The sequence below is a fragment of the Stegostoma tigrinum genome, chromosome 2, assembly GCF_030684315.1.
Source record: "Stegostoma tigrinum isolate sSteTig4 chromosome 2, sSteTig4.hap1, whole genome shotgun sequence".
NCBI lineage: Eukaryota > Metazoa > Chordata > Chondrichthyes > Orectolobiformes > Stegostomatidae > Stegostoma > Stegostoma tigrinum.
In genome coordinates this window covers 41,015,882-41,031,263 of record NC_081355.1, presented here as the reverse complement: position 1 = coordinate 41,031,263, position 15,382 = coordinate 41,015,882, and the positions used below count along the sequence as shown (strand labels likewise).

The window sequence follows — 15,382 nt, the reverse complement described above, 5'->3', positions numbered from 1 at the left end:
GCCTTAGGGTTTAGCCTGATCCTATCCACCAACAACCTCTCATGTCTCCTCCTGGCTCTTCTGAGCTCTCTCTTTAGGTCTTTCCTGGCTACCTCATAGCGCTCAAGTGCCCTAACTGAGCCTTCACATCTCATCCTAACATAAGCCTTCTTCTTCCTCTTGACCAGAGATTCTACCTCCTTTGTAAACCACGGTTCCCGCGCTCTACAGCTTCCTCCCTGCCTGACAGGTACGTACTTATCTAGGACACACAGGAGCTTTTCCTTGAATAAGCTCCACATTTCTACTGTGCCCATCCCTTGCAGTTTCCTTCCCCATCCTATGCTCCCTAAATCTTTCCTAATCTCATTGTAATTGCCTTTCCCCCAGCTATAACTCTTGCCCAGTGGTATACACCTATCCCTTTCCATCACTAAAGTAAACATAACAGAATTGTGATCATTATCACCAATGTGCTCACCTACTTCCAAATCTAACACCTGGCTGGGCTCATTACCCAGTACCAAATCTAATGTGGCTTCGCCCCTTGTTGGCCTATCTACATACTGTGTCAGGAAGCCCTCCTGCACACACTGGACAAAAACTGACCCATCTTATAGTACTCGAACTATAGTGTTCCCAGTCAATATTTGGAAAGTTGAAGTCCCCCATGACAACTACCCTGTCTCTCTCACTCCTATCGAGAATCATCTTTGCTATCCTTTCCTCTCCATCTCTGGAACTATTCGGATGCCTATAGAAAACTCCCAACAGGGTGACCTCTCCTTTCCTGTTTCTAGCCTCAGCCCATACTACCTCAGTTGACGAGTCCCCAAACATCCTTTCTGCAACAGTAATACTGTCCTTGACCAACAATGCCACACCTTCCCCCGCTTTTACCATGTTCTCTGTTCTTACTGAAACATCTAAATCCTGGAACCTGCAACAACCATTCCTGTCCCTGCTCTGTCTATGTCTCCAAAATGGCCACAACATCACAGTCCCAGGTACTAACCCATGCTGCAAGTTCACCCACCTTATTCCGGATGCTCCTGGCATTGAAGTAGACACACTTCAAACCAACTTCTTGCTTGACGGTGCCATCTTGCGTCCCTGAAACTTTATCGCGGACCACCCTACTCTCAACCTTTTCTATAGTCGAACTACAATTTTGGTTCCCATCCCCCTGCTGAATTAGTTTAAAACCACCCGAATAGCCTTGGCAAATACCCCCCCCAGGATATCGGTACCCCGCTGGTTCAGGTGAAGACCATCTTGCTTGTAGAGGTCCCACCTACCCCAGAAAGAGCCCCAATTATCCAAGAATCCAAAACCCTCCCTCCTGCACCACCCCTGTAGCCACGTGTTCACTCCTCTCTCTCCCTATTCCTCGCCTCACTAGCACGTGGCACGGGCAACAAACCAGAAACAACAACTCTGGTCGTCCTAGCTCTCAGCTTCCATCCTAGCTCCCTGAATTCCTGCCTTAACTCCCCATCTCTCTTCCGACCTATGTCATTGGTGCCAATGTGGACCATGATTTGGGGCTGCTCCCCCTCCCCCTTAAGGATCCCAAAAACACGATCAGAGACATCACGCACCCTTGCACCTGGGAGGCAACACACCAACCGTGAGTCTCTCTCGTCCGCACAGAACCTCCTATCTGTCCCCCTAACTATGGAATCCCCAATGACTACTGCTCTGCTCCTCTTCCCCCTTCCCTTCTGAGCAGCAGGGTCAGACTCTGTGCCAGAGACCTGTGCCCCACTGCTTTCCCCTGGTAAGTCGATCCCCCCAACAGCATCCAAAACGGTATACTTATTGTTGAGGGAAATGGCTGCAGGGGATCCCTGCACTGCCAGCCGGTTCCCTTTCCGTCCACTGATCGTAACCCATCTGCCTTTTTCTTGTACCTGAGGAGTGACTACCTCCCGGTAACTCCTCTCAATAACCCCCTCTGCCTCCCGAATGATCCGAAGTTCATCCAGCTCCAGCTCCAGTTCCCTAACGCTGTTTTCAAGGAGCTGGAGTTGGGTGCACTTCCCGCAGATGTGGTCAGCAGGGACACTAGTGGTGACCCTTACCTCCCACACTCTGCAGGAGGAACATTCAAGTGCCCTGACCTCCGCTCCCATTATTCTAAATTCCCAAGACTGTTAAAAAAAAATAAAAAATAAACTTGTTACCTTACCAATCAGGCACACAGAACCTTTCTTTTTTGGTTAGAGGAGGAGGATGGGTGGGAGACACTACCCAAGTAGTGTTTTGGGTAACGCAACCACACAAATATATTACCTCACTTACTCACCAGTCCCATGTCTGCTCCTGCTCAGCGTACCTCCGCCTATTCACGAGGTAAGCTTTTTATAGATTTAAAAACAGTGACTCACCGGCTTCCCGACAGGCTCCTGCTCCAAGCTCCCGCTCGCACTGCTGCTCAACCAGAAATGGAAGTCAACGACACTCGAGGTAAGCTTTTTATAGATTCAAAAACAGTGACTCACCGGCTTCCCGACAGGCTCCTGCTCCAAGCTCCCGCTCGCGCTGCTGCTCAACCAGAAATGGAAGGCACCGACACTCGAGGTAAGCTTTTTATAGATTCAAATGCAGTGACTCACCGGCTTCCCGACAAGCCCCTGCTCCAAGTTCCTGCTCGCGCTGCTGCTCAACCAGTTAATAGTATTGTTAATCTAATGTTGTATGCTGGTTACCATTTGGTAGTACTAATGGAAGGACGGAGCTGTTCCAATGCAATGGGTTCTAACTGAATCTACCTGGGACCAGAATCTTGACAAGTCACATAACTAGGACTGTAGGGCTTTCAACTAAATCATGGAGGTGGGTTCAGTTGCATTGAAAATTGGAAAATCAAAGGTAAAGGAGAAGGTTGGATTGCAGATTCACGATTAAGTTGATTGTTACCAAAAAATATAAGAAAGGGACAGAATGTGTGAACACCATATCGTACAAAGAACAAAGAAAATTACAGCACAGGAACAAGCCCTTCGGCCCTCCAAGCCTGCGCCGATCCAGATTTGCTATCTAAACCAGTCATCTATTTTCCAAGGATCTGTATCCCTCTGCTCCCTGCCTATTCATGTATCTGTCTAGATACATCTTAAATGATGCTATTGTGTCCACCTCTACCACCTCCACTGGCAACACTTTCCAGGTACCCACCACCCTCTGTGTAAAGAACTTTCTATGCATATCTCCCTTAAACTTTACCCCTCTCTCCTTGAAATTGTGACCCATAGTAATTGAGTCTCCCACTCTAGAGGGGGAGAAAGCTTCTTGCTATCCATCCTGTCTATACCTCTCGTGATTTTGTAGGCCTCAACCAGGTTCCTCCCCTCCCACTCAACCTTTGTCTTTCTAATGTAAATGATCCTAATCTACTCAACCTCTCCTAATAGCTAGTGCCCTCCATGCCAGGCAACATCCTGGTGAACCTCCTCTGCACCCTCTCCAAAGCATCTGCATCCTTTTGGTAATGTGGCGACCGGAACTGTACGTACTATTCCAACTGTGGTCGAACCAAAGTCCTATACAACTGTAACATGACCTGCCAACTCTTCTACTCAATAACCTGTCCGATGAATGAAAGCATGGTGTATGCCTTCTTGACCACTCTATCCACCTGCATTACCGCCTTCAGGATACAATGGACTTGAACACCCAGATCTCTCTGTGTATCAATTTTCTCCAGGGCTTTTCCATTTACTGTATAGTTCGCTCTTAAATTGGATCTTCCAAAATGCATCACCTCACATTTGCCTGGATTGAACTCCATCTGCAATTTCTCCACGCAACATTCCAATCTATCTATATTCTGCTGCATTCTCTGACAGTGCCCTTCATTATCTGCTTCTCCACCAATCTTGGTGTCATCTGCAAACTTGTTTATCAGACCATCCATACCTTCCTCCAGATCATTTATGCATATGACAAACAACAGTGGTCCAAACACAGATCCCTGTGGATCACCACTGGTCACAGTTCTCCATTTTGAGAAACTCCCTTCCACTACAAATCTCTGTCTCCTGTTGCCCAGCCAGTTCTCTACACATCTATCTAGTACTTTCTGGACCCCATGCGACTTCACTTTCTCCATCAGCCTACCAATGGAAACCTTGTCAAACGCCTTACTGAAATCCATGTGTCTGACATTCACACCCCTTCCCTCATCTATCAACTTTGTTACTTCCTCAAAGAATGCTATCAAGTTGGCAAGACATGACCTTCCCTGCACAAAACCATGCTGCCTATCACAATCAGCCCATTTTCTTCCAAATGTAAATAGATCCTATTCCTCAGTATCTTCTCCAGCAACTTCCCCACCACTGATGTCAGGCTCACCAGTGTATAATTACCTGGATTCTCCAGTTCTCCAGGACCTCACCCATGTTCAAGGATGCTGCAAAGATATCTGTTAAGACACCAGCTATTTCCTCTCTTGCTTCCCTCAGTAACCTGGGATAGATCCCATCCAGACCTGAGGACTTGTCCACCCTTAATGCCTTTTAGAATACCCAACACTTCACCCCTGCTTATGCTGACTTGACCTAGAGCAATCAAACATCTATCCCTAACCTCAACATCCATCATGTTCCTCTCCTCAGTGCATACCAACGCAAAGTACTCATTAAGAATCTCAGAGATAGTAGGAACTGCAGATGCTGGAGAATCTGAGATAACCAGGTATAGAGCTGGATGAACACAACAGGCCAAGCAGCATCTTAATGGATCAGGAAGGCTGATGTTTCAGGCCTAGATCCTTCTTCAGAAGGCTGACATTTCAGGCCTCCTGAAGAAGGATCTAGGCCCGAAACATCAGCCTTCCTGATCCATTAAGAATCTCACTTACTTTCTCTGACTCCTCACATAACTTCCCTTTTTTGTCCTTTTGTGGGCCAACCCTTTCTGTAGTTACCCTCTTTCTTCTTATGTATGAATAAAAGGTTTTGGGATTTTCCTTAACCCTGTTTGGTAAAGATATTTCATGACCCCTTTTAGCTCTCTTAATTCCTCGTTTCAGATTGGTCCTACTGTCCTGATATTCTTCCAAAGCTTCGTCTGTTTTCAGTTGCTTAGACCTTATGTATGCTTGCACTAAGGAGCCATGGAGTGAGGGAAATTCAATAGGACAAATGCACAAAGCATTCAGAATAAGGTAATTGAACTGCTGGTGTAAATTGAGGTAAATGAATATGACCTCAGAGCCATTTCAGAAACATGGTTACAAGGCAATCAAAATTGGGAACTTAACATTCAAGGATATTTGATCTTCTGGAGAGACAGAAAGAATGGAAAATATGGTGGGATAGCACTGTTAATAAGAAGTTATATGGAGAGATGATGACTGAGTGGTATTATTGCTAGACTGTTAATCCAGAGAACCAAGTAAAATTCTGGGGACCTAGGTTCGAAGCCTGCCAAGATAGATGGTAGAATTTGAATTCAATAAATACATGGAATTAAAGAGTCTAATGACGACTATGAATCCAGTGTTGATCGTTGGAATAACTCATCTGGTCCTCTCCTTTCTTATGGGGAATGAAACTGCCATCCTTACTTGGTCTGGCCTATATGTAACTCCAGACCCACAACAAGGTTGTTCACTCTGCACTTGCCTCTGGACAATTAGCGATGAGCAGTAACATCCAAATCCCATCAATGAATAAGCAAAAAACGAAATGACGATAGTTGTGAGAGATAATCTGGGCTTGAACGATTTGGTTGGATGTAAATAAACAGCAAGAGAAAGAAGACATTAGTGTACAGGTTCCCAAACAGTAGCCACTCTGTACAAAAATCAACAAAAAGTAAGAGTGTGTAAAATGGACAGGGCAATAATTAAGGGTGATTTTAGTCTTTGTGTTGATTGTGTTAGTCAAATTGGAAAGGTAGCTCTGACGACAAATTCATGAAGTGCATTAGGGATAATTTCCCAGATCATGAAGCCAAACAGAGAGCAAGATATCTTCGATCTGGAAATTGGTAATGATGCAGGTTTAACGAATTATCTCTGAGTAAAAGATACCGGAGGAGGTAGTGATTATAACATGATTAAATTGAACATTCAGTCCGAGAGTAAGAAACCTGGGTTAGAAACAACTGTGTTTAACTTAGAGGGAATTATAATGAAATCAGAATAGAGTTAGCTGGGGTGAACTACATAGATAGATTGTCAGGAATATCAGTAAGCAAGCAGTGGTAGACATTTAAGGAGATTACTGATGTCTCTCAGCAAAAATACATCTCAGCAGAAGAAAAGATTGTCAGAGAGGGATAAGTCAACTGCAGTCAACCAAGAGTGTTAAGGAGAGTATTAAGTTAAAAGGAAATGCACTTAAGAAAACCAATGTCAATGATAGCCCTGAAGACTGGGATAAATTCAGGATCCAGCAAAGAAGGATTAAAAAAAGATAATAAAAGTCAGAAAAAATAAACTACAAGGCCAAACTAGTTACGAAAATAAGAACTCACAATAGAGCTAATTATATAAAAAGGACACGAGAGGGCAAAGCGAACGCGGGCCCCATAGAAAATGAAATAGAAATGAAGACAGTTTTGGGGAACAAGGAAATGACAGAGGAGTTACACAAATGTTTTGCATCAGTCTTTACTACGAAAGATTCTTTGAACGTTTCATTGACATAAAAGAATACAGAAAGGAATTAAGTGCCATCACCATCACTAAAGAAGTCGTTTAAGACAACCTGATGGGGCTAAAGGCAGATAAATCTCCTAGCCCTGATGACTTGCATCCTGTCATCTTAAAAGATGTTCTTACAGATATAGCGGGTTTTAATTTTACAAAGCTTGTTGGATTATGGAGAAATACCGGAGGATTTGAAAACTGATAAAATGAAATCACTGTTCAAATAGGGAAGAAGGTAAAATGTAGGTAACCATACGCCACTTTAACCTGACAGCTATTTTCGCAAAAGCATTAAAATCAATTATTAAGGAAGAAATAGCAGAACTTTTGGAAAATCGTAATCTAAGGTCAGCGTGGGTTGATGAAAGGGACTTGAACCCAAGTCTTTGAACAATAAATCTGCTTGTGGTAGCAATTGTTTAAAAAGTCATAGAATCATAGAATCCATACAGTGCAGATAGGCACCTTTGAGCACATCGAGTCTGCACTGACCCTCCAAACAGCATCTCACCTAAACCCACCCCATTCTTTAACCCCGCATTTACCATGGATAATCCACCTAGTCTGCATATCCTTGGACACAATGAGGCACTTTAGCATAGCCAATCACCTAACCTGCACATGGTTGGATTGTGGGAGGATACCTGAGCAACCAAAGGAAGCCCATGCAGACACGGGAAGAACGTGTAAACCTCACACAGACAGGCACACAAGGCTGGAATGGAATCTGGGTCCTTGGCACTATACGGCGCAGTGCTAACCACTGTGCCACCATGATTTTATTTAACTGTCTCTTGACATGTTGTAATAGTAGACTGAATCCAGAGGAACATTGAAGCCCACTTAGTTACATGAGTCACAGAGAGACCCGGGGTGCAGATACGTAATTCTTTGAACGTTTCATCGCAGGTAGGCATGGTGGGTAAGAAGGCATTTAGCGCGCTTGCCTTCATTGCTCAGACAATTGAGTATAGGAGTTGGGATGTCATGTTCAGGTTGTACAGGAGATTGGTGATGTGCAGTTCTGGTCATCCTGTTATAGGAATGATATTATTAATTTGGAGAGGGGTCAGAGAAGTTTTATCAGGATTCTGCTGGGACTGGAGGGCTTGATTTATGAGGGTAGACGGGGATGTCTTTTCACTGGAGTGTGGGAGGTTGAGGGGTGACCTTACAGAGGTTTATAAAATCATGAGGGTCATAGATAAAGCAAACAGCAAAGGCTTTTTTTTTCCCTCCCTAGGGTGGGTAGATCAAAACTAGGGCATATTTTTAAGGTGAGAGGAGAAAGATTTAAAAGGGACTGGAAGGGCAACATTTTCACTCAGAGGGTGGTTCGTGTATGGAATGAACTGCCAGAAGAAGTGGTAGATGCATGCAAATTTACAACATTTAGAAGATGCTTGGATTGGTACATGAATAGGACAGGTTTAGAGAGATATGGGCCAAATGCACCCAAGTAAGACTAGTTTAGTTTAAGAAACTGGTCGGCATGGGGATGTGTTGGACCACAGAGACTGTTTCCCTGCTGTATGACTCTATGACTTGTGATGTGTGATGGTGTTTTTTTCACAATTTTGCTTTTGGTTTTGGCTCAGTCAAGGTGAAGAAGAAGAACTCCTTGGCTCAATATGTACACCTGTGAGACAAACAAGAGATCATCTCAGCTAGCCTTGAGCAAAGTAGAGAGCAATGCAGTGCCATAGTGAATATATTTCTATCTCTAATCATCCACTTTGGGTGTAAACTTCCTTACAGGCAGTTCCCATTATTCAATCCTTCATGGTGTCACATCTTGAAGGCAGGAGTTGCTTATGCCAGTTTGGGCCCTGTCTCATGTATTATGATCCTATTTCTCCTGCAAGTGAGTGAGATAAAGCGCTGTTGTCCTCAACATTAATGGCAGCTGTTCCATTTCATCAGAAGATGCATGAATCAGTGGTTAGATTTCTTTTGCAAAACAATGGTTATGAGCCACAACAAGTTATTAAATCTTCCTATGCAAAATCTAACTTCTTCTGACCACACATTTTCTGTTGATAATGAGGAGGATGGTCTCAGGCTACAGTTTGATGTTGATCAGCTGGTAAATTGGACAGAGCAATGGCAGATGGAATTTAATCCTGATAAGTGTGAGACGTTGCATTTTGAAAGGTCTAATAAGGGAAGATTTTACATAATTAATAATAGGTTCCTCGGGGGTATCGAGAAACAAAGGAATCTTGATTATCAAAGCCCATAGATCCCTGGAGATGTTGTCATAGGTAGAAAGAGTGATGAAGACAGCATATGGGAGTTGTGTCTTCATGAACTAGGGTGTAGAATATAGGACCAAAGAAGTCATGTTGAATCTTTGTAGAGCATTGGTTATGCCACAGGTGGAATATTGTGTGCAGTTCTGGTCACCACACTTTGGAAGGGCATAATTCCACTGGAGATGTTGCAGATGAGATTCACGAGGATGTTGCCTGGGATAGAAATTCTCATTTATGAGACGGGATTGGATTAGCTAGATTTGTTTTCCCTGGACAGAGAAGAATGTGAGGGGATCTGATTGAAGTATACAAAATTATGAGATGCATAGATATGGTAAATCTTGAGAACCTATTCCCTGTGGCAGCAATGTCTGAGGCCAGAGAGCACAAGTTTATGGCGCTTTCGAGGGAACCTGAGGAAAAGCCTTTTGTAGCCAGTGGATGGTAGAAATAATTAACACGCTGCCTGAGAGGGTGGTAGAGGCAGATACTCCTGCAACATTTAAGAAGCATATGGATGAAGAATTAAAATGCCAGGGCATGGTAGGCTATGGACCAAGTGCAGATAAATGGGATTAGTATAATTTAATATTTGTTGGTTGGCATAGAAATAGTGGCTGAGGGACTTCTTTCTGTGTTCTATGACACTATGACTGTGGCAGCAATCTAATTTCATGCCTACTTCATTTATATAGATGACACTTTCCAGGAAGGGGACTTCCATTTTCTCCTTAACAGTGTCTAGCAAAACTTTCACAATCACATTTGAAAATCAAGGGCTACCCTGTCCTGGGTTCCAGTGCTCTGACTTTGCTGAGGCATTGTGGAAATTTTGTGATTGTTCTGCAGTAACAACGATGATGATTGAGATGGGTTTGAGACCTGTAAACAGTCCTACCAGAAATTCTATTTTCTGCTCCATTACAAAAACCCAACCCAGTGTGTGTTCCTACCTGTTTGCAACAGGTATAAACCATGAACTAAATGGGTAAAATCTGAAGAAACGTCTTTACCAAGGGAATGGTGAGAATCGTGAGAATGTGGAATGAAAGGGAATGATTGAGGTAAGCAAGAAAGGTGCATTTAAGCAAGGCTAGACAAGCAAAAACATAAGAAGGGATTTTCGAGGCATTTTGATATAGTGAGATGAGGAAGGAAGGCAAGATGGAGGATAAGCTCTGGATGCTTGCTAGTTTGCCTGTTTCTGTGTTCTATATCCTTTGTCAATTGAAATTATTATTTTGAGTAGTTCTAGTATGCTCCAGACAGAGACAGAGTGTCAATGGCCAAGAATGGGATTGCCTCTAGGAATCGAAATGAATAAGTGTAAAGAAAGTTTGGAGACTGAACATAAAAAGTCAAGAGAATAGCAAATATAATAAAATCAATAAGATAATAAAATATTATTACTTATTAATAATTAATTTTAAAAATCTTATTGGGCTATGGTTGGTAGACAAAATGTAACGGAAAGAAAATTCAAGTCACATGGATTAGGGTAGCTGTATTACTTAGCTTATTTCTCTTGAGCCCAGACTAGATGAGAGTTACTATGGGCCTAAGCTTAAGCCTGCAGTGGGACTTCATTTACTTTCTGAAATACCTATATGTCCTGAGGGATGGTTTAAAAATATTTGATAACATTGTATCTTTAAGCCATTCCCAGACCTTACAGAATGCCATTCTGATTTTTGCTAGTGTTCGAAGAAGTCATTCCTTATAAAGAAAGTTGCCCACATCTATTATAGTAATGCCATCCCACAATTTGAGTCAGTTCTATAACTCAGGTTGCAAGTTGATAAGAGTTTCATTCAACATTACTTTTGTTGACCAATGTTGCATTTCCTTAAACTTTGCGATTGATTGTTGGTATTGATTTTTTCCATTGACAGCTCGAGTTGATTCCTGAATTATGTGAAATGAGTTTTAATTCCGTACCAATGAAAATTGTACTGATTATTTTGGATCTTGACTCCATTGACATATTGACTACAACCTACCAGGCATATGTAGACATTATTATCTTTGCTTCCTCCAAGAAAGTATATATAATTTTAGTGTCCAATGGTATGCTGTGAAAATAGTAAATAGCTGATATAAAAGCAGAGATGGGACCCAGAGAGAGAGAGAATGACAGTCAGACAAAGTTTGTATTCTAGGGAGGAAAAAAATATCTGATGATGGGGACCATAAGTAGGTGAAAATATATTGGCTATGTTGAAAATAGCCCACATCATGACATGCCCAGGATGTGCAGGTAGGTAAAGGACATGTAAGAAGGTGTTCACATTCTAAAACTGTTCAACTCAATATTGAGTCATGAAGGCTGCGTGGTCCCCAAGCAGAAAATGAGCTGCTGTTGTTCCAGCTTGCGCTAAGCCTCACTCTGGAGCACTGCAACAGGCCTGAGGTAGAAAAGTGGCAAAGCAAGACAGTGATGTGTTGAAGTGGCAGGCAATTGGAAGCACAGGATCATTTTTTCAGGCATAAGGTAGGTGTTCCACAAAGTGGTGACCTTGCCTGCTTTTCATCTCCCAGGAGACCACATTGTGACCAGTGAATACAACAGACTAGCTTGAGTAAAGTGCAGATAAAACACTGATTCACCTGGAAGGTATATCTGGAACCTTGGGTGGTGAGGAGGGTGGAAGTAAATGGGCCGGTGTTACATCTTCTGTAACTGCGTTTGAAGATGCCATGGAGATGGGGAGCAGTGTTGGCATACTATTATATGTCTTTTTGCCTGCCTAAAATCATTCTCTCTCTCTCTCTATGCTCCATCTCCATCTGACTACTCTCTCCACCTCCGTCCCCTGACCACCATCACCACCACCTTCAGTATACATACCACCTTTCCCTTGCTACTTTCAGTTCCAATAAAGAGTCACTGGACTCAAAACTTTACCTCTGCTTTCTCTCCAGATGCTACTAGATCTGTGAGTTTCTGCAGCAATTTCTGTTTCATTTCAAGTTTCCAGCATCTGCAGTTCTTTGTTTTAGGATATAAAGGTAGTTTGTTTTCATCTTGCAAATAAGTATGAAAGATAACTTTTTTTATTTCTTAAAACAAAAAATTAAATGCAGAATCCAACATCAGGAACTAACAATAACGCCACAGGGTTTAAAAGTGGCAGACGGCACTGGGGTGAAACTGGACTGAACACTAAGGACAGTTGGGCTGATTTTCAAAATTCTGATGTTGAACTGCCATACTCAAAAGAACCTCGTGTGATAGCAATAAAAGAAAAATCCAATAATGATTCTCTTCAAAGGTATGTCAGTTATTATACTGTTTTTATTTTGAGATTGGCAATATTTCTGAAAAGTTCTAAAATAAGGATATTTCGTGCAATTTTGTTTTAAGGCAATGATGGATGCAGATATATAGAAATATCAAGAACGCTGCGTGCCATGCTGTCAAAAATTTAAGGAATACATCATTCTGAAGAAGGGACAAATTTTGAATCTGAAGACAACCATCTACATATTCACTAGAATGATAAACGCAGAACAAGACCATTTAAGTCCATCGTGTTTTTACCAGCTGAGAGCCAAAAAAAACCCACCGATTCTGGTGGGGGCTTCTGCCTCCATTGCCTCACCAGGCAATGAATTATAGATACCCACAACCTTCTGTGTGAAACAAACTTTTCTTACGACCCCCCTCTAATAGTTCTACCAATCACGTTAAATCTATCGCCTCTGATCATTTACCTTGCTGCTAGGCATCTGGTCCTTCCAGTCTATTGTACCTAGGCCCCTCGTAATTTTGTAAACGTCGAATGAGTCACTCCCCAGCATTGTCCCGTCTAAGGAAAACTCCCTTCCTGTAATGCAGTGACCAGAACTATGCTTAACCACATTTTATATAATTTCAGCATTATCTCCCTACCTATTGGCTCAGTGGTTAGCACTGCACCCTCACAGCACCAGGGACCCAGGTTCAATCCCAACCTCAGGCTGTGTGGAGTTTGCACATTCTCCCCGTGTCTGCTCTGGGTGCTCCAGTTTCCTTCCACAGTCCAAAGATGTGCAGGCTATGTAGATGGGCCATGTTAAATTGCCTGTAGTGTTCAGGGGTGTGTGGGTTATAGGGGGATGGGTCTATGTGGGATGCTTCAAAGGGTGGTGTGGACTTGTTGGGCCGAAGGGCCTGTTTCCACACTGTAGGGAATCTAATCTATAAAAGAATTTTTCAAATGAAAATCCAATTCACATCCAATAGAAGAAAGCATTCCATGTGCTTTCTTTACTATCTTGTCTATCTATTCTGCTTCCTTCAATGACTGGCTGATCTTTGTATCATCTGCAAATTTCCAAATCATACTTCTCACTTTTGAATCCAAATTATGAATATATACAACAAACAGCAAAACATTCAACATCAAGTCTTCTGGAATACCACTAAATTAAATGAACATTTAAATTATATAATTCAGGTTATAATCTGAAGCTTGGATACTATTGAATTGATTCACATTTGAGTGCTCATGTTCCCAACATGAATTTTGTTTTATTTCACTCACAAAGCCCTTTATAGGAATTAATAGGAATATCTACTCATGCAGACTGACATAATGAGAATGTTAAGTATTCTATAATTAATTATGCATAGCTAAAACAGATTGATTCTTCCATTATTTGACTCCCGAATATAGTGAAAAATCAGACGCCATCATCTTCTTTGTACAAGGATGCACTGCAGTAGCTTCAGGATATGTCAAGCTGTGACAACTGTAGCTTCAGCTGTTCCAACTGGCAATACTTTCTGCAGGGATGTAGTTATCCAGAAGAGACCAGAATTGTGAGGAATTTTCCATCTACCACGAAATGTGCACTCTAGTTATTAATGAGAAACATTGACTAATTGGCTCCTTCACTAGCCATGACATCACTTTGGTCATTTTGCAGACATTGCTTTCGTTGTTCTTGACTTTGATTGAAGCATGGTTCCCCCCTTTAAATTGTTACTCACAACAAATACTAAGTTCCCACTCACTTTCCACTTTACTGGTGAGTCTCATAAAGGGATTAATGATATACCTCAAGATATCCCTTAGGATCACATTGGCAGGCAAAAGGATTGGGCAAAACATTGAGCAGATAAAATTTCATGCAGAGAAATCTGAAGTGATGCATTCTGGTAGGATGAGCACACACAAGTATTATAAAATAAAGGATTGTGTGTAGATAGTTTGGGTCATGTTGAGATCAAAAGGGAGGAGGTATTGGGTGTCTTGAAAAACATTAAGGTAGACAAATCCCCAGGGCTTGATGGGATATACCCCAGAATACTGAGAGAGTCAAGGGAGGAAATAGCTGGAGCCTTGAGGGAAATCTTTGTACTCTCACTGACTACAGGGAATGTCCCAGAGGACTGGAGAATAGCCAGTGTTGTTCCTTTGTTTAAGAAGGGTGGTAAGGATAATACAGCTAATTACCTTACGTCAGTGGTGGTGAAATTATTGTCGAGGATTCTTCAAGACAGGATTTGCTCCCACTTGGAAACCAATGGGCAGATTAGTGAGAGACAATATGGTTTTGTGAAGGAAAGGTTGTGTGTTACTAACTTGGTTGAGTTTTTTGAGGAAGTGACGAAGATGATAAATGAAAGTTGAGCAGTGGATGGTGTCTACATGAACTTCAGTAAAGCCTCTGACAAGGTCCCTCATGGCAGGCTGTTACAGAAGTAAAGTTGCATGAGGTCAGAAGTGAGCTTGCAAGATGGATAAAAAAACTGGCTCGGTCATAGGAGACAGAGGGTAGCAGTGGAAGGGTGCATTTCTGAATGGAGGGCTGTGACTTGTGGTGTTCCTCAGGGACCAGTGTTGGGGCCTTTGCTGTTTATAATATATACAAATGATTTGGAGGAAAATATAACTGGTCTGATTAGTAAGCTTGCCGAAAACTCATAAGTTGGTGGATTTGTGGATAGTGATGAGGATCGTCAAAGGATACAGCTAGATGTAGATTGGTTGATTATTTGGGCAGTGAGATGTCAGATGGAGTTTAATCTGGAAAAATGTGAGGTAATGCATTTTGGAAGGTGTAATCCAGATGAAAAATATATCGTAAATGGCAGAACCCTTATGAGTGCTGGTAGGTGAAGGATCTGGGTGTACAGGTACACAGGTCACTGAAAGTGGCAACACAGGTGGAGAAGGTAGTCAACAAGACATATGGCACGATTGCCTTCATCATCTAGGGCTCTGTATTTAAAAACTGGCAAGTAATGTTGCAGCTTTATAGAACCTTAGTTCGGCTGCAGTTGTGATAATGGGAACTGCAGATGCTGGAGAATCCAAGATAACAAAAGTGTGGAGCCGGATGAACAGAGCAGGCCAAGCAGCATCTCAGGAGCACAAAAGCTGACGTTTCAGGCCTAGACCCTTCATCAGAGAGGGGGATGGGGAGTGGGAACTGGAATAAATAGGGAGAGAGGGGGAGGCGGACCGAAGATGGAGAGAAAACAAGATAGATAGAG

The 15,382-nt window shown here is 42.4% G+C and overlaps 1 protein-coding gene across 1 annotated transcript in view; it reads left to right on the top strand.

Moving 5' to 3' along the window:
- LOC125460404 (serine/threonine-protein kinase MAK-like) overlaps positions 1-15,382 on the top strand; it is a 220,914-nt gene that overhangs the window by 168,930 nt on the left and 36,602 nt on the right. Inside the window, exon 11 of the mRNA XM_059641068.1 lies at positions 11,983-12,170. Within this exon, the coding sequence (XP_059497051.1) occupies positions 11,983-12,170 (188 nt within the window). The remainder of the gene's footprint in view (positions 1-11,982; positions 12,171-15,382) is intronic.